We start from the raw sequence: 27812 nt of genomic DNA, 5'->3' as shown, positions 1-27812 counted from the left end.
GGGGAGGGATGGGTGCTCTGATGGCACTTTGAGGTGCCCAGGAAGGGGCACCAAAGCTGCCAGAGCTCCAGGAGGGTTTGGATGATCCTCTGGGGCACATGGTGTGATTCTTGGAAATGGTCCTGTGGCTGAGGGTTGGACTGGTTGATCCTTGTAGGTCCCTTCCAACTCAGCATATTCTCTGACTCTGTCATGGGTTGACCTCTGCAGCCTGAGCCGTGTCACTTTGCTGGAGCTGCTGTTATGAAACAAAATCCTTTGTGTGCAGCCCCTGCTGTGCAGAACCCATTTGAAGGGGGCAGCAGGGAGGAGAACTGCTCTGTTCCTTCCTGGCTGAGGCTCCCTGGGACAGGGGGATGCTCTGGGGGAGCAGCCCAGGAGGGAGAGGCTGCTCAGAGAACCACAGTATCTTCTTCCCACCCCTTCTGCCACGTTCTGAGGCTTCTCTAAACTGGGACACTGAGCGAGTGCAAGGAGAGGGTTGAGAAATATTACTTGCTTGGCTTAATAAGTAAGTTTTAAATAAGAATGAGTCACTTAGAGTTACACTATTGTGTGATTTACCAGGCTGCTTTCTTGACTTTCCTTGCTGAGCATGAGTAGCTGGATTTGCTGAAGCCTTAGGTCACAAGCTCTGAACTTTCACCCAGATGTGCCTTTGGTTGGAATAGAGTTCCTCAGTAATTTTTCTGGTAGCTGGTGCAGGCTGTGTCTTGGATGCAGTGTGAGAGTAATGCTGAGAACACACTCATGTTTGGGTTGTTGCTAAGTAGTTCTTGCCCTAAATCAGGGACGTTTGGATTTCCCATGCTCTACCAGCACAGAGCAGGAGACAAGAAGGCTCCAGCCACCAGCAAAGCTGCAAACCCACAAGATAAGAGAAGTCAATATCTGTGTGGACACAGGGAGGGAATCCAAGAAGGTGTTAGGAGACTCCAGACCAAAAATCCCCATTGGACCAAGAGGCGTGTGAAGAGCACGTGCAGAGACTGTAAGGGCAGGAAATCCAGGGATCTCTTTGCTCCAGTCCCTGTTTGAAGGCACCAGGTCAAGTTGTTTCTATTGCTGGAGCACTCAAATTAATTTTTTTCCCCCCTGGAATGGGCTATCTGAGACTCTTGCTGCAGGGAGAAGAAATTTCTTTAACAGTTTGGTGACCCCAAACCACCACCACTGGATCTGCAAACATCCATTGCCAGCAATGTGTGAGTTCACATGGGACCTTTGGAATGGGAAGCACTGAAGGGTGAGTGTTAAAATTCCATGAGCAGATTTGGTGAAAATCCTGTAGTGGGTTTAAGTCCTTCTCTGAGCTGGGGTGGGTTTTAGTCCCTCTCCTGCTGCAATTTGCTTCCCAATGTGCCTGATCAGCACAAGGCACAGGTAGAATAGGATTCAAATCCCTCTTAGTACCTGAAAATGATGGGAAATAGAGCCAGCACAGAGAAAGAGATGCCCTTGACTGAGGTAACACAAAATTGGAGAGAAATCTTTGGCGCAGCAAGTCTATCAAGAAAGCACACGAATATTTCCTGTGGAGAAGATTAGCCACTTACAACTAGAGATGGAGCCCTGGCAGACCCTTGAGGGACATTCAACCAGCACAGATTGACTTTACACATCAGCTAAAGACTGTGTTCCCAGGACAAATGGATTATTGGTATTACGGGATAATTGGGCACAGGACCACCCTAGAGAATGTTGGAAGGAAATGGGAGTTCCCAGAAATGAGGAGCAACAAACCTACGAGGAGCTTGATCTACTCTAATTAGTGAGGAGGTCATCTGCAGCCCCACTCACCAAAATTTGGGCACAGCTCAGGGGCACAGGCTCCACCAGAGTGTTTTGGGCACTCTCAGATTCTGGGCCACTCCTGGAGATACTGAAATGAAGGGGTGGTATGGGGAGGGTACCTGTACCTGGCAAGATCTGAGGAAGGCCATAGGATGGCACTGAGGTGCATAATCCCCCTGGATTTGGGGCATAAGTGAGGGCATGGCCATGCCCTCCTCTTTGGGGAGCATTTCTGATGTATCTCCCATGCTGTGACAGCCCATGGTTAACATTTCCAGCTCACAGGGTGTTATGGACACCCACCCCTCAGCCCCCCAGCTCCCCATTTTCAACTCTGCTCTGCTGCTGGAGCCAGGAAATCAGCAGCAATCCTTCCTTTGGCTGCATCCCTGGCCAGATGCTGCAGAGGGGTGAGGCCTGGGCGATTAATCTGTGCTCAGAGAGGCTGTTGGATTAGTGCTTCATCTGCTCTCGACATCTGCAGCTGCAGGACAGCCCCAAATTCATCAGCTGGAAGCCAGAAGGGAGCAGCAAGGCTGGTAAGAGCTCTTTTTTAGGGAGGGTTGGTGATTGAACTGCCTCTGTCAGGTAGCAAGATGAGGGAGGTTTTATGGGAAAGGTGGTGGTAGTGCCATTATCTTGGCACTTCCAAACCTGTCACAGAGTTCCTTGGCTGTGTCTGTGGGTCCCAAGTGTAAGGGGGGTGTTGTTGGCTGTGAAGGGGGAGCAAGGTGGTGAAGAGGGAAAGGGGGTGCTGGAAGGATCATGTGGAGCAGGCACAGTGAAAATGTGGCAGTCCTGAAGGTCTCAAAGCTCCAGTTCCTTGTGTTTGGAGGTGGGGTGAGGATGGCCCTGGGAAATGAGAAGTCTGTGCCACACCATACTGCCCAACCTGGGGGGACAGGGGACAGCTCCTGAGGGGACTGGGCAGTGCCCTCAGGGAGATGGGAATGGCCCCAAGGGAGTCCAGGAGTCAAGTGGTTCTTTGAAGGGGGAAGGAAGGGACAATTTCTGAAGCTGAGCCCTTAGAGAGCTGGGAATGGCCCTCAAATCACCCAAAGAGTCGAGTGATTCTTTGAGGGTAAACACAAGGTGCTGCCAAACCAGAGGGAGAGACATGGAAGGTGTTACTGAGGATCTACCTCACATGGTTACTGTGATTTGGGCTGGAAAATCACATCATTCCAACCTCCATCTCCCTATCCAAAACCAGTCCCTCCCTGCTGTTCTGCTGACCTGAGCTGGGCTTTGTTACTCTGGACTTCCCTCCTTGCTCTGACTCTGCTTTTTTTCCTGCACTAACTGTTGCTTTCTCCTCATTACAGGGGTTTATGAGCCTTTTATTTGTGCAAGCAGGCAGCACGGGGGATGAGAAGAGAGCCCTGAGCAGCCATGGAGGGGTTACAGCTGCGGGTAAGGCTCCCCTCGTACAGACCCCAACCCTCCACCACCCTCCAGAGCTAAAGGGAAAGAAATCCCACTTGTGCCTGCTGAGCTGGGAATGACTCCCTTGTCTGCCACTGCGGGGAAACTCCAGGAGGCTGCTCAGGATTAAGCCCCGAGAGTGCCTGAACGAGGGGTTTATCTGCCCAGCTCCCCTTCCCCAGCAGCCTGGCCCCGGAGCCCCCCGGGGACTGTCCCTCTGCCGCTTAATCGCCTCGTGCTCCAGCGCCAGGAGGAGATGAGAGCGCTATAAATAGGTGGTGAAGCCCTCTTGGTTTCAGCCGTGACTCACACACATGGCCCAGGAGCATTAGGGAGAATTAACATCCAATCCCTCGGGCACTTTCCTGAGCGCAAACGCCGTTCTGTGTCCCATGTCCCCATTCCCCTCCCTGTCCCTTAATCCCCCTGCCCGGGGGGGCGTTCGGCAGCACCATCGGGAGGGCTTGGATGGCTCCGATGGGAGGCTCGGAGCGGGATTTTTGGGAAGCAGCACCTGCAGTGACCTGCAGGTGAATTTAGGGGATGGTGGGACTCCATCCTCCCCCCTGCCCGGGGCGGAGTAGGGTCGCTGTGTTCCTCACACCCCTGGACGTGGGACAAGGACAGCCTTTGGGACTGAGACACTCCTGCTGCTGGTACGTGAGGGGGCTGGGGGTCTTCTGCCTCTCCGTGGCCAGTGTTGGGATGTTCCTGGACCGACTGGTCCTCGGTGGGTGGACAAGCACACCTGGGTGGCCCATGGGAATCCCAAATATTTATCCCTCCCCATCCTCATTTTTCAAAGCTCAGGGGGGGGAAATGTATCATGCTGACAAGCTACCCCCCTGGGGAGCTGCGTGAGCTTGTTCTGCATGTATTTGCATTTATTTGCATGTGTTTAAGTGCTTGGAAGCCCCGCCTCGCCCCCCTCTGCTGTGTCTGTGTGCGAGCAGAGACGGTCACTGAGCACCACAAAACCAGCCGAGAAGGAGGTGAGACCAGGCAGGCCCTGGAGTGGGAGGTGTGAGGAGTCTGTTTATGGGGATTTATCCATCTGCTTCCCTCACACCCTCCCAGGTACTGGGAAGCAGCGGGGTTTTTTCTGAAAGGGGGTTTAGAGGGTAGAGCATCTCCTGAGAGGGGGTGAATATCTCTCACACTTTTGGATATCTGGTGTCCCATCAATAAAGGAGAGATCCTGTGATAGTTTCAGTCCAGGCCTTCCTGGAGACCAGCCTGTAACCAGGAAGGAACTAGGGAAGTGACCAAGAAGAATTCCATGCTATTCCTTTACACAAACTGAGTTATATGGAAGGTGGTCAGGAAGACCTCCCTTCTCTTCTCTTCTCTTCCAGAGAGGTTTGGGAACAGTAGGTTCCTGAGGGGAGAGTACTGGGCTGGGTCTGGTTGTCCTGCTTTTCTCAAGGGAAGTGGTTCTTTATTGCCAGTTCTTTATTTGCTGGTTACTGGGTTTTTCACTTGTGCATACCTGTTTTGTTTCTGTCCCTTTTTATCCCTTTTTTTTTTCCTTTTCCCTTCCCCTCTTTCCCTTTTGGGAGTGCTTTGGGGTTCCTGTATTCCTATGTACATAGTACCTTAATTGTATATCTGTGACATATGAAATATATATATATATTTTATATAGCTTTTGCTATTCCATTTTTTTTTCTTTATTCTGGGAGGTTTTCTGCTGTGTTCTGTGGGGTTTGATGGGAAGCCAACTACAACTGGCTACAGATCCATGTCTCCAGTCCATGGCATTGTCAGGGTTTCTTTGCATTCCTACTAAATTATAGGGCAGAAAATAAAAAAGAGCCATTGAGGGCACTCATGATCCACAAGAGGTAAAGGGGAGGTTGGACTGAAGGATGTTTGGACTAAAGGATGAGCTCAGTGTTGGTATCTTTGGGTCCTCAGTTAGTGATCCAGGGGGTCTGGAATCTGTGAGATGAGGAATATACCAGAAAATTTATTTCCTTTGCTCTGAGGGACTCAGAAATCAGGGTTCCTCAGTGAAACAAGGGAAGAGGCAGAAAACCAGAGAAAATAGGTGGGGGAAACACGTTATTCTGATGGGACTGAACCCAAAAAAAGTCATCCCATGAAGACTGCAGGGCAAAGAGGGCCCTGTGGCTCTCCTTGCTGCAGGAAAACAGCTCTGGGTGACATCCTTCAGCCTACCCTGAACAATAACAGGATGGGGGATTAAAGAGATCTCAACACACAGGCTCCTCTTGGGGCGGTGTGATCTCCTACCTACTAAGGCACTTCAGGAGGTTGGGACATCCAAACAAAAATGGGTTTGGTGCTAAAATGGCATTGCCCTGTTTAGAAAAACATCATGGAGTGGAATATGGGCCTCGTGTGCTCTGGCAGGCTCAGGTTGGGGTGGGTTGCAGGTACCTGCGTGGTCTTGAGCCACCCTTGAAGTTTTAATCGTGTCATGGAAGAACCTGCCTTCAGAAATTCCCATGGGAATGTCTGAACAGGCCAAAAAGCTTTAGAAAGAACTGTGATATGTTCCTATAATTGTGCAGGAAGTGCAGCCTAGAGTTTCATCAGGGGCTGGAAAACCCAGCTGGATCCTTCCTGAGCCACAGAGCCGTGTGGGAGTCTGAAATTCCCTGGCTGGGACTGACAAGGCTCACCTGATTTGCAGAAGCTTTTGCCTGAACCCTCCTGCATCTCAAAAAAAAAAAAAAAAAAAAAAAGGGAAAAGAAAAGGGCTGTGTGGAAATCTAAAGGGAATATTTCAATCTGTCTATCCTACAAGTGAGTCCAGACAACCTGAAACAGCTTTGGAATGTGGACCATATTGGATGCAAATGGCAGCCCATATGTTTTGTATCATTAATTGCCAAACTTTCAAAAGCACCCTCCTGACCTCCTGCAGGCAGTGAAGGAGCACAGCCCAGGCTCAGGCACCTCCTCATTTGTCATCTGTTCCTTGTTTTTCTTCAACATTTATCTAGTTCTGTTCCCAACCTGGATGGTCTCCAGTGTTTTGAGAGCTGCACACACTCAAAATATCAGCCAGTTTCCCAAAATGTGGCATCTGTAAATGCCAAGCTTACAGATGGTGTGTGATAGGATGGGATTTACAGGCACAACATAGAAGGGTGAGGGCAGCAAATGGGGAAAAAATTCCATCATTCATCTAGAAAAGCTGGATCTGCTCAGATGATCTAGCTGGTGGCTGCCATGAACAGATGCTGACTCTGGAAAAGAAGAGACTGGAAAGATATCCAGGGATAAGTCCTGATGGTTGAGAAGGGTGGAACTGAGAGCAGTGTCTGAGAATCCTGTCTGATGGGTGTTAACCTGCAGGGAGGGGGAAGGCAGGAGTGGTTGTGTTCTTCTGCAAGAACCCACAAGGTAAGGATTACAAACCCCACTGAAAGGCAAGAAGTCATCTCTGGTTCCAGTTATCCCAACACAGGCTGGTGTGGCCAGCTCTGGTGCTGAAATTATTCCAGAATCCCAGACTGGTTTGGGTTGGAAAGGACCTTAAAACTCATCTCATTCCACCCCTGCCATGGGTAGGGACACCTTCCACTGGACCAGGGGGCTCAAATCAATCCCTGTCCCTTCAGCAGCTTTATTCTCTGGTGCATGGGGCCTCTCTCACCAGCTGAAATGCAGAGGTGTTTTCTCTCTCTCTGCCCCCTTTTCTGCTTGCAGAAGGCTCCCAGCAGCCGGAGCTTCCTCAAACTCCCTGCCATGGAGGTGAAGTGGATCCATGTGTTGGTTGTCTTCCTCTTCCTGCTGTCTGTGGCAATGACAGGCTGCTTCCTGTGGCAGTACAGCCTCCCCAAGGTGGAGCCCGGTGAGTACTCTGCTTGAGCCTTGCTCATGGTTTGGCACAGGAATTTGGGACACTAATAAAACCCTTTCTCTCCATTTTCCCCCAAAGAGCATTTCCCCAAACACACAAACTTCTCCAGACAACACATAAATTTCTTCCTCCTTGCTGGTGCAAGGACACAGAGGAGATGAACACTGGGTTGATGGAGGACCACATAACTCTGCTGGTGTCCAGAGAAGCCCCATTACTTCTGCTGCTCATCTTTGGTTAACTGATGCACCAAGGAGACATTTGATTTTACATTCTTTACCTTTTCTGTGTTGTAAAAGTCACTCCAGCTTAGAACAGGTTTCTTTTACACCTTGCTAAGTGCTTCCTTTGCTGTTCCCCTAATCTTAGACCTTTGAACTGGCTTAAGCCCTTGGTTCACACTTGAACTTGTAGAATCACAGAATCCCAGACTGGTTTGGGTTGGAAGGGGCCTTAAAGCCCATCCAGTGCCACCCCCTGCCATGGGCAGGGACACCTTCTGCTATCCCAGGTTGCTCCAAGCCCAGTCCAACCTGGCCTTGGACACTTCCAGGGATGGGGCAGCCACAGCTTCCCTGGGCAACCTGTGCCAGGGCTCCCCACCCTCACAGCCAACATTTCCTTCCCAATATCCCATCTATTTCTGCCTTCTGGCAGTCTAAATCCACTCCCCCTTGTCCTGTCACCCCATCCCTTGTCCTAAGTCCCTCCCCAGTTCTTTTGGAGCCCCTTTAGGCACTGGAAGGGGCTCTCAGGTCTCCCTGGAATTTTCCTTCTCCAGGTGAATCCCCCCAGCTCTCCCAGTCTGTCTCCAGAGCAGAAGGACTCCAGCCCTTGGAGCAGCTCCCTTGCCTCCTCTATTGATTATAGAAAACTCAACCAATAGTCCCAAGGCACTGTATGTGCAAGGATTAAATATTAAAGGATTAAATCAGAGTTTTAAGTAGCCCAAAGGTGAGTTAAAATTCATGGTGAATTCAGAGGTATTTCACAGACCAAGGTCTGGAAAACATTTCAGACCCTACATTTTTGTCACAGAGTACCAGGCTGCCTGTGGGCTCTCTATGTGTCCATACCATGCATCTCCAAGATTTCTTAGTGTCATTTCTCCCCTTATCTCTAGTTCTGATGCCTCATGTTCACCCACTAAACAAGAACACAGAGAAGCATTTGTTTGCAGCTCACAGAGCAGAGGAGCTGTGTTTATGAACACCTTGGGATCAGCTGGAAAAATAGTGCCTCCAAGTGAGACAGTTCCCATCTCTCAGTGAGTCTAAAGAGCTTTGCTCACCACAAAAATTCCAGCTGTTTCTGTGGCACAGGCAGGATGCAGGGAATTCAGGGGACAACTAACACAGAAGGTGTGCAACCTTTCAGCTGTTGTGACAGTGCTGGAGCTCAGGGGACACTCACACTCACTTCAACACCCATTTCTGAGGTTACAAAATGCAAGGGCCAACACTGTTCTCCTGAACCCCAACTCAGACTTTCCTCCAGGCATGGGCAGGGCACTTCCATGAGGATTAAACCCACTGTCAGATGGGACTGTAGTCCCAGTCCTTTACTCTTCCAGGTTTAAGAGTCAACTGAAGTCCATCCTATGCTGGAATAAGTGATAACAGAGCATGGTGGTCCTGCAAGTCCTATTCTGTGTGAGACAAACACAACTCAGGACTATCCCTTTCCTGTGCAGAAGTGTCCTTCAGCTCTGGACAGCACTAGAAATCTCGTGGTGACTGGTGGGTGAGATTAAACCTTGTCAGTGTGTCTGTTGAAGTCACTTGTGCTCCCCCTGCAATGTTTTCCAGGCCCTTCTGTGATGGAAGTGAGGTCAGAAGCTGTGCAGATGTGTCCCCGCTACCCTGAGCCGGTGCCGCTGGACCACCCCATCCCCATCCTGAAGGATGCCTTGGAGAAGGTCTGGGGGGATAAGGGAACAGAGGGAGGCACAGCTCATGGCTGCTCTCCTGCAGGGGTACAGGGGGGAATGTATTTTGCCCCTGAGCATCTCTGGGGAGGATATGGGGAGTTGAGGAGGTGGAGAACACGCGAACCCAGAAGTGGGTGTATGAAACTCCTTCAGTGAACATTCAGGACAGGCCAACAAGCAGTTCTCTCACCCACAGGGCAAGTTGTGATGGAGAAATACGATCACTTGTCCATTGGAAGGTCTGGTGAGCTTTTATCAGCACAAAATCATGGCTCTTGGCATCTGGTCTATTATGTATCCTGGAAAGTAGTTGATTTGTGTAACTAGTTCCTTTTTATAAGTGACTGCCAATTCCTTATTTTCTTGCTTTGCTGGCTTTCCCCATGCCACAGTTTAAGAAGTACAAAGCTACTTGTAGGTTCAAGGGAGGGAGTGGAGGGGAAGGGAAAGAGGTAGAAGACCTGCATCTGAATGAAGATACACTTTTAAGGTGTTCATTCCTAAGCCCCCTTCAAACACCTCTGTCTTCCATTGTTGAAGTTCCCTGTGCCTTATTCAGGCTGCAAAATGGGAATGTTTTCACCAACCTCTTCAAAGAAGTGCCTGGATACTTCATTTCCCAAGGGTGCAAAAGAGGAGATTGGATGATGCACCATCAGGATACCCCTGATGTGATGTTCCATCAGTATTCCCTCGGTGTGATGTCACATCAAGATTCCCTGGGAGTCATAAAGTGTCTTTGACATTTCAGCACTGACTGAACTTCTGACAGGCTCTAGGAAACACTGCAGCACTGCCTGGACTGTCTGGCCCATCAGGACAGGACACTCCTGATTTTCTATACCCCTTATCCCATTCCCTTCCATCTTTTCTTTCTCACAGGCAGCAGGAATTCAGCACTGACTGCAACATTCACGATGCAAGTGAATTTACAATGAAAAAATGGCTTTCCTATTTTATTTTGTGCTACTTCTCTAATGACCCTTCCCATCTGATTGACCTGAAGGCACTGAGCAGGTGCTTTCCCAGGAGCAGCCACCAGAGCCCCCAGGTTTTGTTGCTGGGAGCCCAGGAGCAGCTCTCAGCCCCTGTGTGGTGGGTGTGCTCAGGGCTGTTCTCCTGCACACACAGCGCTGTATCCACACGGAATTTCAATTCCCAGCACTTCACAGCCACTCTTAGGAAGTCTCTGCCTGTCTCTGGGGTTACTGCAGAGTGTTTTACTGTTCAATTAGGATTAGTCAGAGAGGTGAGGGATGTGCAGAACATTGAGTGTCCACCACAGTCATCCAATCTCCTCTTTTGCACCCTTGGGAAATGAAGTATCCAGGCACTTCTTTGAAGAGGCTGGTGAACACATTCCCATTTTGCAGCCTGAATAAGGCACAGGGAACTTCAACAATGGAAGACAGAGGTGTTTGAAGGGGGCTTAGGAATGAGCACCTTAAAAGTGTATCTTCAGAGCCCTCAGGTTCTGCCTAAGCCTGTGGACACAAACACACACTGAAGGTCTTGCAGTACCTGAGACAAGTCACCAGTGTCTTCCTTTCGGTCTATATGACAAAGAACCTGTTGCTCATCCTTCTAATATTTAAGATTAAAACCAAATGCCAACATGCAATAACTGTAAATTCTTCCTTTTTAAATTGTACCCTGCACATCTGTTCTCTGCACTAGTATTTTACGGTCAAAGTTGTACAAGAAGACGACTTTTCAAATATCCCATGAGACTTTTCACTCCATGAAACACCTTTGAGCTCAGGCTCCTGTTAAACTGCAATCTGAAAAACAACACAGCAACCAAAGGGCTGTGGTTGCCCTTTGCTGCCTGTTGTGCCCAGGCTGTGGAGGTCTCATCATCCAGCTGTGCTCCACCCACCTCCTGCAGGCAGAACTGGATAATTCAACATAAGCAATGCTAAGAAACTGTTAAACAGTTAAAATATTTTCTTTTGACAACATACATTTCATAGAACCCCTCTGGAGTGCTCAGGAGTGAGGAAGGCTGGTGGTCTGGCACAGACTGGATGCATTATAAGAGTTTTCAGTTGGGAATTCCTCGTTCTGCAGGTGGATTTGATGCTCAGGCAGAAGATGCACAGCTCAGGGCTGCCAGCCATGTCTGCCATCGTCATCTACAACGACACAGTGCTCTGGACAGGAAACTTTGGGAAGAAGAACATCTCCGACCCCTCCTCGGCTGTGCCCAACGAATACACCATTTACAGGTGAGAGCCCTGGCACAGGCAGAGAGCCAGGAAAAGGCAGATGGATGTAACCCTGGCACGGGCAGGCAGTCAGGAAACAGAGCCACTGTCACGTGGCTCCTACAGGGAGCACGAACCTCTCTTGAAACTTTGTGAGATGATGCTTCAGCAATTATCGCTTGCTGGTGGTTTAACGAGTTACTTAGGATGTATTTATTGAATTTTTTTCTTAATTTGATCTGATAATATTTTAAATTACCGTCTTGAAGAGCCTGAAAACATTCATAGGAGTGGCTCCATATTTTGAGGAGGCCTAGGGAGCAAATCTGAAGGTTGAGAACTGGCACAGATACTGAAAAAAGAGAACAGAGAGGAGACAGGGTCAGAGGGTTAAAATATTAATTAAAGCAATAATAATAATAATAACAATAATGATATAAATTTCAGCCTAGGAAAAAATTGGGGGTTGGGGAGAGTTTCTACTACACATAAAATAGACCTGTACACTTATTCATCCTCCCAGTGTCATATTGGCTGTTATTTTTTAGGTGAATATAGAATCAAGCTCTTAGTGTGTGCTAAAACAAAAAAAAATATAAGGATTTTCATTTAAATATCTATTTTCAGTGCATTCTACCTGTGTTATCTATGAAACACATGGGCTGCACTCTGACAGTCAATTTTGTTCTCAGAACAGACAGTTTTGGAAAGTTTCAGATCATCTGTTTCTTCCCCATCTGTAATATGGGATAAAAGGACCTTCCACTATTTTTCTACCAGAACCATTAGATGGTTTGGGTTGGAAGGGACATTAAAGGTGTAGTTCCAACCCCTGGAATCAGATCCAGGTCCCTGGGTGGGCTCGAACCACCATCCTCTCGGTTAACAGCCGAACGTGCTGCCCGGTTACGCCACAGGGACAGGCTGGGGGCAGCTCCAAACGTGCCAATCTGGCATTTGGGGACGAGGTTTAGGGGTGGCCCTGGGTAAATGGTGAGGCTTGGTGGTCTTAGAGGTCTTTTCCACCCTAAAGGATTCTGTAAGTCTGTGATTTTAACCGTAAAATTCCAATAAACTACCAGTAAGGTTTTGTCGCCAAAATCACGGAATGTGCTGAGCTGGGAGGGACCCACCAGGGGCATCCAGTCCAACCCTCAGCCCTGCACAGGACCATCCCCAAGAGTCACACTCTGTGCCCCAGAGGATCAACCAAACCCTCCTGGAGCTCTGGCAGCCTTGGGGCTGTGCCCACTGCCCTGGGGAGCCTGGGCAGTGCCAACCACCCTCTGGGGGAAGAACCTTTTCCTGAGATCCTTTTCCTGAGAACATAAACCTGCCCTGACCCAACTCCAGGTCATTCCCTGCTGCCCTGTCCCTGGTCCTCACAGAGCAGAGATCAGTGCCTGTTCTTCCTTTATGGTATTTACTAACCAATCATTTACAAAATAGGTAATTTCATGAATACTAAGTGACTAGGAAAAGATCTGCAGCCACTGCACTGCTGAGCACAGAGGTTGTCAGTTGAGAAAGGTTCAGATTTAAGGCTATTAATTCAAGCTTCTTACCTATATTTTAACCCTTCCCTTCAGAATGGGCAAAGGTGTCACAGAATCACAGAACATGCTGAGTTTGAAGGGACCCAAAAGGATCATCCAGTCCAACCCTCAGCCCTGCACAGGCCCATCCCCAGGAGTCACCCCCTGTGCCCCAGAGGATCATCTTGGATGATCAAGCACTCCTTGAGCTCTGTCAGCCTTGGTGCCATGAAAGCTACAGTGATCTCATGTACCATCCTTCCTCTTGATTCACGAGCTTCTTGAAGTTTAATTTCTCTGCCTGTTTGTCTGTTCACAGAATCGCCAGCGTCTCCAAGATCTTCCCCACCATTATGCTGTACAAGATGTGGGAGGAAGGCAAGGTCACGTCTCTGGATGACCCCTTGGAGCGTTATGCCCAGAACTTTGTTATCAAGAACCCCCTGGGAAGGCTGAGGGACTCCGAGCAGAGGTACACAGCAGATGGGCTGGTGTTTCTGGAGAAGGGCTCGATGCCACCGAAGCCATCGCCCGTCACCCTGCGCAGGATGGCCAGTCAGCTCTCAGGTGAGCCAGCCCTGCTCTGGGCCACCCCAGAGCCCACAGACACAACAGCCTAAATCCCAGGGGTACAAAAGGCTGCTGAGAAGGTGTTTCCCGGTATGGACCCTGCCCTGTGCCCTTCCCAGAGGTCAGCAGGATTCCTGGGAGCAGCTTCCTGGAGTGCTGAAAGGAAACTCTTGTTCCAGGCCACCTGCCAGGAAAGGGGCCGACCTGCCCTGTGGGCTGGGGAGTTGTTTTTCCCCTTGAAAGGGATTCAGATTCCTCACAATTTGGTACCACAGGTATCCCAGGGTTGGATTTAACACACACACACCAGCGTTTCATTCCCAGTGTTCTGTTCCTCACGTATCCCAATTCTTTATTTGCAGCATGTTCCCAACATTCCCATTATATCCCAATGTTAAGTTCCATCATATCACAAGGTTCTACGTGTCACATATCCCAATATTTTATTCCTGTCATATTTTATCCCATCATTATGTTACCATCACATCCTAGTATTTTATTCCCCAAATATCCCAACACCCCACAATATTTTATTCCTGGTGCATCCCACCATCTTATTCCTGAAATATCCTGAAACCAGGCTCTTATTGCATAACAGTGGCTTGTGCTCCAGCCCAGAGTGCACTGTTTTTTCTGAGATGTAGAGTTGGAGGTCAAAGAGGCACCAAACCTCTTTGCTTTGAATAGAAGGACCTTGATTGATGAGCTAAATTTAGCTGCCAGTGTGGCTCCTGAGCTGGGATTCCTGAGCTATTCATGGCTCTGCACTTGTTGGCAGAGAAGCATTAATGTGCTGCTGCTTCAGAACTGGGTAACTGTTACATTAAGGTAGAAGGAGCTCATGGGATTCAGAACTTTAACCTTTCTCCAAAATAAAGCTGCTATTACTTGATTGAGAGATTCCAAAATTCAAAATGGCCAAAGAGACTGTGCTGGTATCTTGTGTGGCATTTTGGTTAATCTCTGTAGCCTCTGCATTGTTCCAGGTTGGAATAAATGCCCTAAAATTAGGAGCCAAGATCAAAACAGCAGGTAGGCAAATTGCAGGATGGGGCACAGCATCCCCTGAAGCAAAGCAGTATCAAAATAAGGGCTCCCCAAAAATGGAATGATGTGGATGAAATCTGGAAACAAACCCACAAACAGCCCAAAGTGGCCAATGGCCACATCCCTGCCCACCCCCTTTCCCTGCAGGCAGGGTCTGGCTCTACCCACATGTTGTCCCCAGGAATTACCCACCCTGCCCAGTCCCCTCTGACTCTCAGGAGTATCTGGAGCTGCTCTGGCTGCTCCTGTCACCCAGTGAGGTGTGAAGTGCACCCTAGAAATGTTGTGAGAAGCACATGTCAAAAGTGCACCTGGGTGCTTGTGCTGTGCAGCCCCTCCATTGCTTCCATCACTGCCTGGATTTGTGCCCTTGATCAGCTCCTTTTGTGCTCCTGTGCCTTTTTTTTTTTTAGAATTTGGCCCAAATTTCCCAGACCACACCAGCAGGACACACCAACTACCTCAGACCCTGACAATTTAGTAGAAGCAAAAGCACAGTTTCAAAATCCCAGCTGCAAATCAATTGAATGTTGAGGTCCCACATTGCATTTGCTGTCTGTCAAAACCCCAAAAAGGAATAGGTTCTGCTTGGCACCAGGATCAAAGCCGCTGCATGACACATTGTAAAGTGGTTTTCCTCTGAATTCTTCCAGTGGAAAGTGATCTCTAATAGATTCTCATTATCTGGGCTCTTCTCCATTGCACATTACAAAAGGAACTCCAAAGGTTTTTCTCCTCAGCACTCAGCACATTGCTGGGGGAAAGCTCCAGCTTGTTAAGCCCAGGATTTTCAAACACATCTGAATGACAGAATGGGATGAGATTGTAAATTATTAACAGTGTGCTTGTCACATCAATTAGCAGCCCATGGGCTATAAATCAATGACTGTGGGTTATATTATGCTCACACATCTTCTGGTTTATCATTCCTAATGAACCTCAGGAGAGATATTGCACTGCTGTCAGGACTCTGGGGAACTCTCCCAGCACTCCAACGTTGTCTTTGCAGCAAGTAGAAAATGAAGGAGCTGGAGGAGCTGGAAGATGATCAGTGCCTCACTTACCTGGTCATTCAGCTGCACAAACAACCACAGAGCAGGAGCACAAACAGTGCTCTCATTCCAGCTCAAATCCCAAGGTCAGGCCAACCGAGAAAAGCAAGAGTTGCTGCTCCAAAAGAGTGGGGCCTCCTTCAGCTTTACCAGGATCCAGGAGGAGAGGAAAAGGCCTCACATTGCACCAAGGAAGGTTTAGACTGGGTTTTAGGAAAAGGATTTTCACAGGAAGGTTTGAAAAACATTGGAAGAGGGTGCCCAGGGCAGTGGGGGAGTCCCCATCCCTGGAAGTGTTCAAACAACGTTTGGATGGGGCACTGAGGACGTGCTTTAGTGGTGGACATGGTGGTGATTGGTGCTGGACTGATGGTTGGACTCCATCTGAGAGGGATTTTCCAACATTAACAATTCCATAGTTCTATGATTAAGCCCATGATCACTGAGCAGACTATTACAAGTTGCTTTTCTGTCACAAACACTTCCCAATTTCCTCCTCACTTCTACATCAAAGTGAGCTGGAAACAGCCACAAGGACTCCACTCTAGGTGTAATCCAAGTTCTGGACATGGAGAGCCACAGAATCTGTTCAGAGCATCTGGGGCAATTTAAAAACTACTTGTCAAAAGATTTTAGGGAATCCATGCTCAGTGTGGAACTAAAAGTTAAAAAAAAACCTTAGTATTTTCTACATTCAGTAAAAAGAATTTTGTTTTTTCCTACATTCAGAACCCTTGAATAAATGTTGCTAAAGATGGGCTGGGGGGAAGACAAAAATACTTTAGGCCAAGCTTGGAGCCGTTCAGAGAAGTTCAAGCCCTCAAAAGTGAGATGTGAAGAATGAAATTCTGGTGAAAGGGGCTGTCACACACCCCTGTAGTCACGGGAATAGAGCCCTGTGGGAATGTGGGCAGGGATTTCCCCAGGACCCAACAAGCCAAAACACCCCTGGGGGTACAGGAGGTTCTGGATCATTCGTGGAGGTCTTTTCACTGAGCTGTAGCACCCCTAGTTCATACTGGGCAGGACTCACATCACCCAGGCTGGGGGGTCCTGCAGTGTGGTGGGAACAGGTCCTTGTGGCTGCAAAGCACACGAGTCCATCGTTGTTGCTTCCAACTTGACTGCCTCGGCTCCTGTTCCCTCCTCACCAGACTCAGCATTCCCGTGCTTTCTCTGGAATGAATCTCTTTTCCCTGGCCCAGGTCTGCCCAGGAGGCTGAGATCCACCAGCCTGCTGTGGAAGGGCACCACGCAGGACGCCCTGGCTCTCCTCAAGGATGATGTGCTGGTGGCTGATCCAGGAACCAGGTCAGATGGATTCATTTATGGGCTTTCAGCCACATCCACGTCCATATTCACACTGTATCCCTGTCTCTCCTTCATCCCTCCCCTCTCTTTACCATGTCATTCCATAAAATGTGAATTTTCCCCTAAATGAGAGACATAGCCACTATTTTGTCATATCCATATCCACATTGTATCCTCATCTCTCCTCTCTTTAGCAGATCAGATGGATTAATTTTAGGAGCTTTTAGGAGTGTGTTCTTCACTCTTAGCCCCACCTGCAGCCTCCATGGCCAATGGATAAACATTCCCAAAGGGAGCTTCAGCCACCTCCCCACACACCTGTCTGAGGCTGGGACTGGCTTGATGACCTTTGTGGGTCCCTTCCAACTCAGAATATTCTGTAAATCTGTTTTTCATTTTTTAAGTCTGGATGAGGCAAGTTAAACTGCCATAGTTGGGTCCAATGAGCCTTAAATGCAGGTTTTCTGTAGTGGAAATGTTAATTTAAACAGTTTAAAACAGCACAGATTTCAGTTAAAATCGTGTCTGTAGTCACTTGTAAGTCTCCAAATTATCTAAAAGGTCTGTGAATGCTTTTTGTAATTTCTGTGGCCTGTTAAAAGTCCATTACCTGAGTTGCAAACACTCAAAAATATCATGGAATCACAGAATCCCAGAATGGTTTGGGTTGGAAGGGACCTTAAAGATCATCTTGTTCCACCCCCCTTCCACTAGACCAGATTACTTCAAGCTCCATCCAACCTTGGACACTTCCACACTTCCTTAAACAGCATCCAGTGAACATCAGGGGAGAGAAAGGATTACAGCTAACTTGGCAAAATTTTTTCCAAGTCTGCAAAGGGAAATCCTGAAAGAATTTGCCCAGGATGGCTGAGGATCTACCATGCCCATGGAGGAGGAAAGCTCAGAGGTTCCTTCACTTCTGTTAATTCCTTCACTTCTGTTAATTCCTTCACTTCTGTTAATTCCTTCAATTCTGTTAATTCTCTCCCATATCTACAACAGCTATTCTTTAAAGAATTTTAAGACTTAAATACCATAATTTTCTTTGATATTTTTATATCTTTATTGGTATTATCTTTATTGGTATCTTTATATTGTGCTCCCCATGAAGATACACAGGGACATCCCCTCATAGTCTCATAACCTCTTAATAACTTAATAAATATCAACTTAATGTTGATAGTTTTAACTTTCTCCCTGTTCCTGGACATACTTCCCAAGGGAAGTTCCCATTTATTGACACAGACATTTTGATATATTTTTCTATGTTGAAGTTCAGCTCCATTTCAGACATAAAATTTTAGATCCAGAATGTATTTATTCTTAGGGTAATAAATATATATGCTCATCACACTTTTATTCAGCCAGATGGGCTGGAAAAGGTTGAAGTGGTACCAAATTTATGACCTAAATAGGCCTCAGTCAGATGAAAAAAAAACAACAGTTGAAAAAAACCACAGTTGAAAAAAAACCAACCAAACAACCAAGCTGAAAATACAATTAATTTTTGAAAATGTGTTTAAAAAAACTTGCTCATTCATGTCTTCATGCCATTAAACTCCATTCAAGCATAAAGACTTAAATCACTTGATGGATATTAAAGACTGAAGCACTTCTTTAATGCCTCCACAGTGCTGGTTGCTGCTTTGTGGGCTTTTAAGTGCTCTTTAAGTGCTTTTACCATCTTAAGGTCGCTTAGGTGTTTAAGTGATTATACCAGAGTCAATCCCCAAAGAGGCTTACCTGGGATTTTGAGACCTCTAAGCAAACACCTGGAACTCTCCATTTGCTCTTGAAAAGAATGGATGTGTTCTTTGTGAACTGTTATAAACAATAAGTGAAGGTATGCAAATATACAGGAGTGTTCCTGTTCCATCCCCAGGTCTTTCTGTCCATCAGAGTTCTATAACTCTGCTGATGTTGCTGTAAAATATTTCTCTTTCTTGATTTAACAACAAGGAAACAACACAGAGCTTTTCTCTGTCTCTCCTTCATCTCTCCTCTCTTTTAAGCATGTGATTTCATAAAATGTGCTTTTTCCCCTGAATGAGAGTCACAGCCATTGTTTTTTCATGCCCATATCCATATCCACGTTGTATCCCTGTCTCTCCTTCATCTTTTTTTACTGTGTCATTCCATAAAGTATGAGTCTTCCCTAAGTGACACATAGCCACTATTTTTTCATATCCACATCCACACTGTATCCCTGTCTCTCATAGAATCATAGAATCAACTGGGTTGGAAGGGACCTCTGAGATTATCAAGTCCAACCCCTGATCCACTTCTGCTGTGGTTCCCAGCCCATGGCACTGATGCCACATCCAGTCTCTTCTTAAAAACCTCCAGGGAGGGAGAATCCATCACTTCCCTGGGCAGCCCATTCCAATGTCTGATCACCCTCTCTGGAAAGAAATTCTTTCTAATATCAAACCTAAACCTCCCCTGGCACAACTTGAGACCCAGCCCTCTTGTCTTGCTGATGGTTTCCTGGGAAAAGACACCCACCCCCCCCGGCTACACCCTCCTGTCAGGGAGCTGTAGAGAGTGAGGAGGTCTCCTTCATCTCTCCTCTCTCTTTAGCACATCATTCCCTAAAATGTCAGTACCCCCAGAACAAACAGACGCAGCCCCCGTTTTGTCCCATCCCCGCTGGGCAAAGCTGATCCCGAGATATTCCTCCTCCTTCCCAGGTGCCACTACAGCAACCTGGCCTTCTCCCTGCTGGCCCACGTGCTGGCCGAGCACGGGGCCGACGGGCAGTACCAGCGCTGGATCTCGGAGCACATCCTGGACCGGCTGGGCATGGAGGACACGGGGTTCGACCTCACGCCGCCCGTCCGCTCCCAGATGGCCGTGGGCTTCTACGGCAGCCGCCAGCCCGCCCCGCTCTACGACCTGGGCTGGTACAGACCCTCTGGGCAGATGTACTCCACGGCCGCCGACCTGGCCAAGCTGGCCATGGTCTTCTTGGGCACCTACCACCGCCGGCTGCTGGAGCCTGACACGGTGAAGACCATGCTGACCCCGCTGCTCGAGTGCTCCAGCGACTACTTTGCCAACAAGACCGGCACGCCCTGGGAGATCAACGAGCAGCTGGGCTACGATGTCATCAGGAAGGATGGGGACCTCGATGGCTACTCAGCCACCTTCTCTCTAATCCCCAAGCTCCACCTGAGCTTCATCGTGCTCATGTCAGGGCCCAGGCCTCAGGGTGGGGATGTTGTGACTCAGACTTACGAGTACCTCATTCCGGCCATGGAGACGGCTTTCCGGGAGGCAGAGAAGAGCGTGGTCCCCCCTCCAAACCCCATCCCTTATGTTGGCTACTACACCTACTCCAACCTGACTTTCTATGAGATCAAAGTTGGCATTGGTGGGGTGCTGATCATGCAGCAGTTTGGGCCTCACGTAGAAGAGCTAATCCCCGAGAAGTATCGGACAATCAAGCTCCACCACCTGGAGGATCGTGTATTCCAAGTTGTTTTTGACAAGGAGTTCCCGTGTGTCCTGCACCTGGGCTCTGCCTCCATCTCCCTGGAGACCCAAAATGGGCAGCTCTTTAACTTTTACCCCTTTGACCGCAAGGGTTTGTCTCCTGGCTTTGACGCCCCGGGGTTGAACACCTACAACGTGGTGCGTGTGCTCCGCAAGCCCGTGTTCTACAGCTAAACACCCCCTGCTCCCCTCACCTCTTCTGGGAGGTGGCTTCAAATCTGTGTCTTATCAGACTCTGGTCGGCTCCATGGAAGCCACTTAAAAGGGAAAGGTGGTGGCAAATGGCTCTTTTGCCAAACAAACACTTCTAAAATGACTTCCCGCTTCTGACATGGGTTTAATGACTGGCAACCCCCCAAAATGCACAACAGGCCAGCTGGAGATGCCTGCAGAACATAAAAAAGAGGTGGGAATGTGCTGAGGGGATTGTGTTTGGATGCCATAAAAACAAAACTGAGCACTGAAGCGTCCATGCTTTCCTTGTCTGTTTGATGACCATTGTAGTTATCAACTGGTATCATCAAAGGCTGAAAATGCCCTGTGTCTCTCAGAAAATATCTCTTCTTCAGTCCAGGGGTTTTTCCATGGCTTTTCAGGAGCCCATCTACCACGAGCAAGATCCCTTACCTGGGTTTGCCCACCCCAGAAATGGCTTACAGGGCTGTCTTTCCTATTGATATATTACAGCAAAAAATCTTGTGCCATCTGTGCTGAGTTTTTCATATCAGAATGATACAGAGTTCTTAATATCAGAAAAGAGCAGGTACTGAGGCAATGAAGCCAAACCTTCTAAAATGGGAAGTTTCAATTGCATTGTGTAAAGATGTAGTTTTCTTCTTTTATTTAGGCTGCTTTTTTTTTTTTCTTGAACAACTAGGAAGCATTTTCTGATGAATCACTGATCCTTCTTTTGTATTTGGAAGCTGAGAACAACAACTTTTTTTTTTTTGGTTTCCTGCACTGTGACATACTGTAGTACATACATTTTTTAAGTATTTTACTTGTAGATGTAAATGCATATAAAAAACTGTAAATAAAAAACTGTAAATTCATGTAAGTATATGCAAATACAGTCTCTTGAAGACAAAGAGATTGCCTGTTCAGGTGTTTGGGGTGATTTGGATGAAGCTGATGAAAACATCTCTTTGCTGTTTTTTACACCATTCACCACAGAGAGAAGGAAACAACAGGTTGTGGCTGGAATTCCACAATTGCCTGCTTGTGATTTCACTCCTGCTCTCACAATCACCATTCCAGAAACCCTTAAAAAACTCACCTATGGAAAACAATCCTTAGGCTGCAGATTAAGAAAAAGCAGAGTTGTCTCCAGGCTCAATCCCTGCTGCCTTGATGCCTAAACTGGCAAGGAAATGGAATTCAGTCCTGCCTATGGCCCACTGGAACACACATGGCATGGGGATATGGGCCCTCCTATGGGATATGGACCCTCTCCTATGGGATATGGACCCTCTCCTATGGGATATGGACCCTCTGCTATGGGATATGGACCCTCTCCTATGGGATATGGACCCTCTGCTATGGGATATGGATACTCTGCAGTGGGATATGGACCCTCTGCCATGGAATATGGGCCCTCTGTTATGGGATATGGGCCCTCTGTTATGGGATATGGGCCCTCTGCAGTGTCCCACACCCCATGTCCATCCCCTGGAGCACACATGGGATAGGGGACCTTCTGCCATGGGACATGAACCCTCTGTAGTGTCCCACATCCCTGTATCCATCCCCTGGAGCACACATGGGATATGGACCCTCTGCAGGGGAGCAGAAACTTCTTCTGCTGTGGTTTTCCCTCTCCTGGTCTCCTCAGGGAACCAGCAGGATGAGGTGTTCCCCTGACCTGTGTTAGAAACAAAGAAGGCATGGAAAGCATTGACTGATGGTTGTGGGAGCTTCTCACCTCAACAACAAAGGGAAAGTTCACTGAGAAAATGAGGCACTTCTGCATCATTTTTGATACAGATATATATTTAATAATTAAAAAAATAAAATAATAATATATAACAATATATAATAAATAAATAAATACAAATAACAAATAATAAATTAAAATGGAAATAAATTTAAACTAAAACTTTTTATTTAAAATTTTATTATCAAAGGTTGTTTTAAATTTCCTTAAACTTCACAACATTTTTAGCAGAGGTTGATCTAGCCATTGCTGCCAGTCAGGTTCCAGGAGAAATATCTCCAAAACCCACATCCAATTGCACCTGGATCATGCAAACTGCAGCTTGAAAACACCAAAGTTCTCTTTTTTCTATTAGTGTTGGGAGTTGCTGTGATCTGTGACAGGGTTTGTGGAGGGAACTTCATGACCTATTCACCTTCACACACCATCTCAAGGAATTTCAACTCCTGGGATTAGGATTTGTGGGAGGGGGATGTTATCACAGGCCCCTCTTTCTCTGAGGATTGTATCCACAGCAGAATATCCAAGGGCCCAGATTTCTCTGGGAGTTGGCAGAGCAGCAGCAGCTTCCCTGCAGGGTGACAGAAGGTGACAGAAATCACTGCAGGGAGCTCTATTGGGAGAACTGGCCCCTTTAATCCCAGCACTGCTGCAGGTTGGGGATTTTATAACCCCAGGAAAAGCCTTGAGCTCCTCCTGTGCCACAGGATCCAGCAAAGGACAGGGAAATGGGAATCCAGGAATCTTCCTCCTGTCACCACAGGTTTGTGGGAAATATCATCAACATTAGTTATAATTTTGAGGGCAGAAAATGTGGTCCTCAGAGTACAAGGTGCCTTTTTTTTCCTGCTGTGAAGGAAGGTCTGGAAATTCATCCTGATTCTTGGTTTTGTTTGGGTACATTCTCCAAATATTCCTGCAGTTAATTCCTGGGAAGTCTATGGAGCTGTATCAGCTCTGTGGATCTGCCAGAGGGCAGGATTAGGTGGGATACTGGGAAGAAATTCCTCCCTGTGAAGGTGGTTTGGCCCTGGCACAGAGTGCCCAGAGAAGCTGGGGCTGCCCCAGCCCTGGGAGTGTCCAAGGCCAGGCTGGATCAAAGGAGCAAACCAGGCCAGTGGAAGGTGTCCCTTTCCATTTTTTTTTCCACTCTCACAGCTCACATCCCATTTTTAATCCATAACAATCCCCAGATATTTGCCCAGCTGCCCCATTCCTGGCAGTTCTGCTGAGCTCCTGCTGCAGGTCCCTGCCCGTGTTGATTCTGCCCCTCCAGGGTGCCAGAACAAGCCCCTCTTCCTCTGAAACATCTCCATGCACAGCTCACCCCTCACAGCCTGCTTTTATCTGCAAATGTAAGCAAAATCTGTTCAACCCAAGGTGTCCAGGGAAATCTTGGATAGTGCTGGCTCACAGATTCCCGTGGAATCACACTTGGTGCAGCACCCTGGTTTGACAGAGAACAATTCCCAGCTCCTCTCCCAGCGTGTCTCCCTCCAATCAGCCTCACAAGGATGTTGTGATTGCTCTGTGATGAGATAATTTTCTCAAAACAAGCACAATAAACTCAAATTATCCAGTTAAGGTTACACTTCAAAGACATTCAGACATGGATAAGTGGGAAGTACGGAATCCACAGAGCCAGATCAGGCTTTTTTTTCACAGCTCAGTTACTTTTTTAGGCACAAAATATTGCAGAACATGTGGGTTTGTTTTTAAAGATAGCACAAGTTGGCAGCAGAGCCACAAAAATACTTCTCATCACTTTTGGTGCAATTTAGGGCAATCTGAAGAGCTTGAAGTCTTTTCCTCCCTAACTATGGGTGGATTATTTGGATGTGTAGCATTCCCTTGGGATTTGTTGAATTTATCACACAACAACATCCCTGTGGAGGTTTTTAACCCTCCCCAACTGGTCTGTCCTTTCAGTCTGAACTCTGCTTAAATATATTTTTAAGGCAATCTTTTTGTTGGAAAATTCCATTTGCACCCAGATCAAGTGACAGGCCCTGTAATGTGCTGTACAAACACAATCCCCCCAAAGAGAGCACTTTGCTTGTCTCCAGGTGAGCAGATTTCAGATTTTAATTATTTAAGATTCCCCTTCCAGAAGGTCTCCCAGCCCTGGGAGAAGCTGTGGAAGCCTGGAGCCCTTGATGGCTGCTTTCCCTTTCCCATCTCCATCCCCAGCCACCCTTCTCCATGAAAAAAGAATGCACATTCCCTCACTTCCTTCTCCTCTTTAACAGCTCCACATTTAAATGATGCCCCCATAGAGATGTAAATAATAACACTGCTATTTAGAACAATTTTCTGCAAACCCCACCACAGGCACAAACAAAGGCTCCCTGGGATGCTCTTCCCAATTTCCCTTCGATTTTCCACTTTAGCTGAAACAAAAAGAATGAAAACAGTTAAATCTCCAATATCTGGTGGCTTTTTGAAAATTTTTTGTGTGTGCAAAGCCTTGGTCTTTCAGGAGGTCACTCAGGGACCTGGGGAGGGAATGTGAGGATATTCATTATCTCTGTAGAAGAGAAGCAGAGGTGAAACATCAGTTTGGAAGTTTAACAGAAAATAAATCCACAAGCTTGGTGATGAGCAGGTGGGATTCTGTGCAGGTCCTGGGTTTGTCATTCCCAGCCTGGATCGCAGAATGTGCTGTTGGAAGGGACCCACAAGGACCATCCAGTCCAACCCTCAGCCCTGCACAGGACCATCCCCAAGAGTCCCACCCTGTGCCCCAGAGGATCATCCAAACCCTCCTGGAGCTCTGGCAGCCTTGGGGCTGTGCCCACTGCCCTGGGGAGCCTGGGCAGTGCCAACCACCTTCTCCTGAGATCCAACCTGACCCTGCCCTGACACAGCTCCAGCCATTCCCTGGGGTCCTGTCCCCGGTCCCCCCAGAGCAGAGCTCAGTCCCTGCCCCTCCTCTGCCCCTCCCCAGGAAGCTGGAACTGCACTGAGGTCTCCCCTCAGTCCCCTCTTCTCCAGCTGAACACACCAAGTGCCCTCAGAGTCCTCACACGGCTTCAAATCAAGGCCCTTCCCCATCTTCTTTGCCCTTCTTGTTCCTCCCATCATGTGAAATGACCCACAGATGTTCACACATGGGGTGAAGTCTGAAGTACCAGGCTCTGCCAGTTGCATCCAATATTCCATTTTCAATCACTTTTATAAAGAGGTGACCCAAAATTCCTCAGCTCCCCACCTGCCACCAACAGCGAAGACGAGTGGATGTGATTGGTGTCCTGGGCTTTGCCAGTGAGCAGAGGATTGTTGTTGCTTGCAGGACTCCCCAGAAGGGGATCTTCTGCTGCAGCCAGAGGAGATCTGTAGTCAAGGTCTCTGCTCAGCAGCAATGCAGAATCTCCAGCATCTCACATGCTCCATGAATCATAGACTCATAGACTTATAGAATCATAGAATCCCAAAATATAAATTAACTCAATCAAATCAAATGTGAACATTTCTGAAAGTAACTCTCCTGGTACTAGAGATGAGAAGTATAAAATTCCAAGGATTTTGAGCTCTTGAAGAGCAGCTGGATCCCAGATCCCTACGCTGGAAGGAGGTTGTTTTCCTGGGATTCCTGCACCAGCAGACAGGTTGTTTTCTCTGGATACCTGGAGTGGCAGGCAGCTTGGATCCCAGATCCCTGTGCTGGCAGAAGGGTTGTTTCCCCTCTATCCCTGCACTGGAAGGAGGTTGTTTTCCTGGGATCCCTACACTGGTTGTTTCCCTGGATCCCCTCACTGGCAGGAGGTTGTTTTCCTGGGATCCCTGCACTGGAAGGAGCTTTTTTCCCCAGATCCCTGCACTGGTAGAAGGTTCTTTTCCTGGGATCCCTGCACTGGCAGGAGATTGTTTTCCTGGGATCCCTGTACTGGCAGGAGATTGTTTTCCTGGGATCTCTGCACTGGCAGGAGGTTGTTTTCCTGGGATCCCTACACTGGTTGTTTCCCTGGATCCTTTCACTGGAAGGAGGTTGTTTTCCCTATATCCCTGCACTGGCAGGAAGTTGTTTTCCTGGGATCTCTGCACTGGTAGGAGGTTGTTTTCCCCCAGATCCCTGCACTGGCAGGAGGTTGTTTTCCTGGGATCCCTGCACTGGCAGGCAGGTTGTTTCCCTGGTATCCCAAGACTGAAGTAGGTTTTCTCTGGAATTCCAGGACTGACAGGTAGGTTGTTTTCCCTGGAATCCCTGCACTGGCACCTCCAGGGCCTGGACACACCCTACAGGAGGCACTGCCACAGTTCCTTGGTGGATGAAGGAGAGCAGGGTTGGATTAGTTATTGGAAGAAATTCCTCCCTGTGAGGGTGGGCAGGCCCTGGCACAGGTTGCCCAGAGCAGCTGTGGCTGCCCCATCCCTGGAAGTGTCCAAGGCCAGGTTGGATGGGGCTTGGAGCAACCTGGGCTAGTGGAAGGTGTCCCTGCCCATGGCAGGGGTGGCACTGGGTAGTCTTTAAGGTCCCTCCAATCCCAACCAGCCTGGTGCCCTCAAGGTACCTCCTCATCACTTGGCACTTTCCACCGTCTCCCACCCACAGATTGTAAAACATGATTATTGTGACCTCATTTTGAGGAATTCAGTCCCTCAGTCTGAGTCCTCACCTCCATCCTGGCACTGTCATCCTGTCACTCCTGGCCCAAGATCCCCCCTGACAGCCCTTTCCACCCTCCTCTGCTCCCACCTGTCGGGTCACAATTGACTTTTCCCTTTGTTCGTGTGACACAAAAACACATCACTCCGTGCAGAACTTGAGAGCACGAATTGACAGCGAGCAGGAAAAGCCTGGGCTGTAAATCTGGAAGGTTTGGACCGCTTGGATCGTGGCTCAACAGCCCCCGGATTTTTTCCCGGTGCTGAAACATCAGTCACTCAGCAAAGGGGTCCTTGGCATCATCGAGGCTCTTCTGCCATCTCGTGGAGGAGAGGAGCAAACACCCTCTAGTTGGATTTTAAATTCTAAACTCGAAGTTACAGAAGGGAATTTGAATGTTCAGTTCTGCCCTTTTCTTTAAAAAAAATATAAAAATTAAAAAAAAAAACCAAACCAAACAAAAACAGTGAAACAGGCAAAGCTCAAGTGCTCCTCAGTCTCTGTTCAAGGGGGTTCTGACACTTAAATAATTTCCTTGTGGTTCATGGGCTCAAAAAATTTGTTGAGTTATTAATTGTTAAGGTTTTCCAACCAAAATTAATACTCATCTGTGCCTCCAGCCCAGTGCAAATGTATGAGCCATTCAGCAAGACAAGGACAAGATGTTGGGAATACTGGAAGTGAAATGTTTTCTTCTTTACGCCCACAACAGTGTGCCCATCACTGACATAGTGGTTGGCAGGATATTTTTGGGGAAATGGGTGAACTTCTCAAAAAATGAGTGAATTTCTTGCATTTCTTGCAATCTGTGCTGAGATCTCCCTGGCTCTTCGGGTTCTCCCCTCCCAGTTCCCAGCCTGGCAGCCCCCAGGCTGCTCTGGTGCCAAAGGAAGGTTTTGCAAAGCCATCAGGAGCCCCAAAGTGGAAGTGTTTGTTCCTGGACAGTTCCTCCAGTTCCTGCTCAAGGCATTTGTTGCCAAGGTGGAATTTCACACTTGTGATGCAACTCATGGAATTTCTTGTTTTTATTAAGGAGATGAAAGATTGGTCGGAGAGAAGGCTCTGGAAA

General features: G+C 48.0%; 2 protein-coding genes and 1 non-coding gene across 9 annotated transcripts in view; 1 reads left to right on the top strand and 2 right to left on the bottom strand.

Annotated features, from left to right (window-relative positions):
- The window catches only part of LOC127470628 (coiled-coil domain-containing protein 81-like), a 165760-nt gene that overhangs the window by 115004 nt on the left and 22944 nt on the right, over positions 1–27812 (bottom strand). The window lies entirely within an intron of this gene.
- On the top strand, positions 603–21934 carry LACTBL1 (lactamase beta like 1). Of its 6 annotated transcripts, none has more exons than XM_051786333.1 (9): positions 603–1246; positions 2279–2333; positions 3120–3207; positions 6901–7045; positions 8863–8972; positions 11055–11212; positions 13046–13293; positions 16601–16706; positions 19400–21933. In XM_051786333.1, exons 3-9 carry the CDS (start codon positions 3187–3189, stop codon positions 20376–20378), a joined length of 1767 nt encoding a protein of 588 aa, XP_051642293.1. In that variant the 5' UTR covers positions 603–1246; positions 2279–2333; positions 3120–3186; the 3' UTR covers positions 20379–21933. The 6 variants fall into 6 exon arrangements, with proteins under 6 accessions (XP_051642293.1, XP_051642292.1, XP_051642290.1 ...); XM_051786332.1 differs by having other exon boundaries at positions 2192–2333; XM_051786330.1 differs by having other exon boundaries at positions 2073–2333.
- On the bottom strand, positions 12039–12112 carry TRNAN-GUU (transfer RNA asparagine (anticodon GUU)). The gene has a single exon. It is a non-coding gene; the product is annotated as a tRNA-Asn (tRNA).

This window comes from Manacus candei, unplaced genomic scaffold (genome assembly GCF_025592945.1).
Source record: "Manacus candei isolate 608988 ecotype Guabito, Panama unplaced genomic scaffold, ASM2559294v1 h1tg000022l, whole genome shotgun sequence".
NCBI lineage: Eukaryota > Metazoa > Chordata > Aves > Passeriformes > Pipridae > Manacus > Manacus candei.
This window is presented reverse-complemented; position numbering and strand designations above follow the sequence as displayed.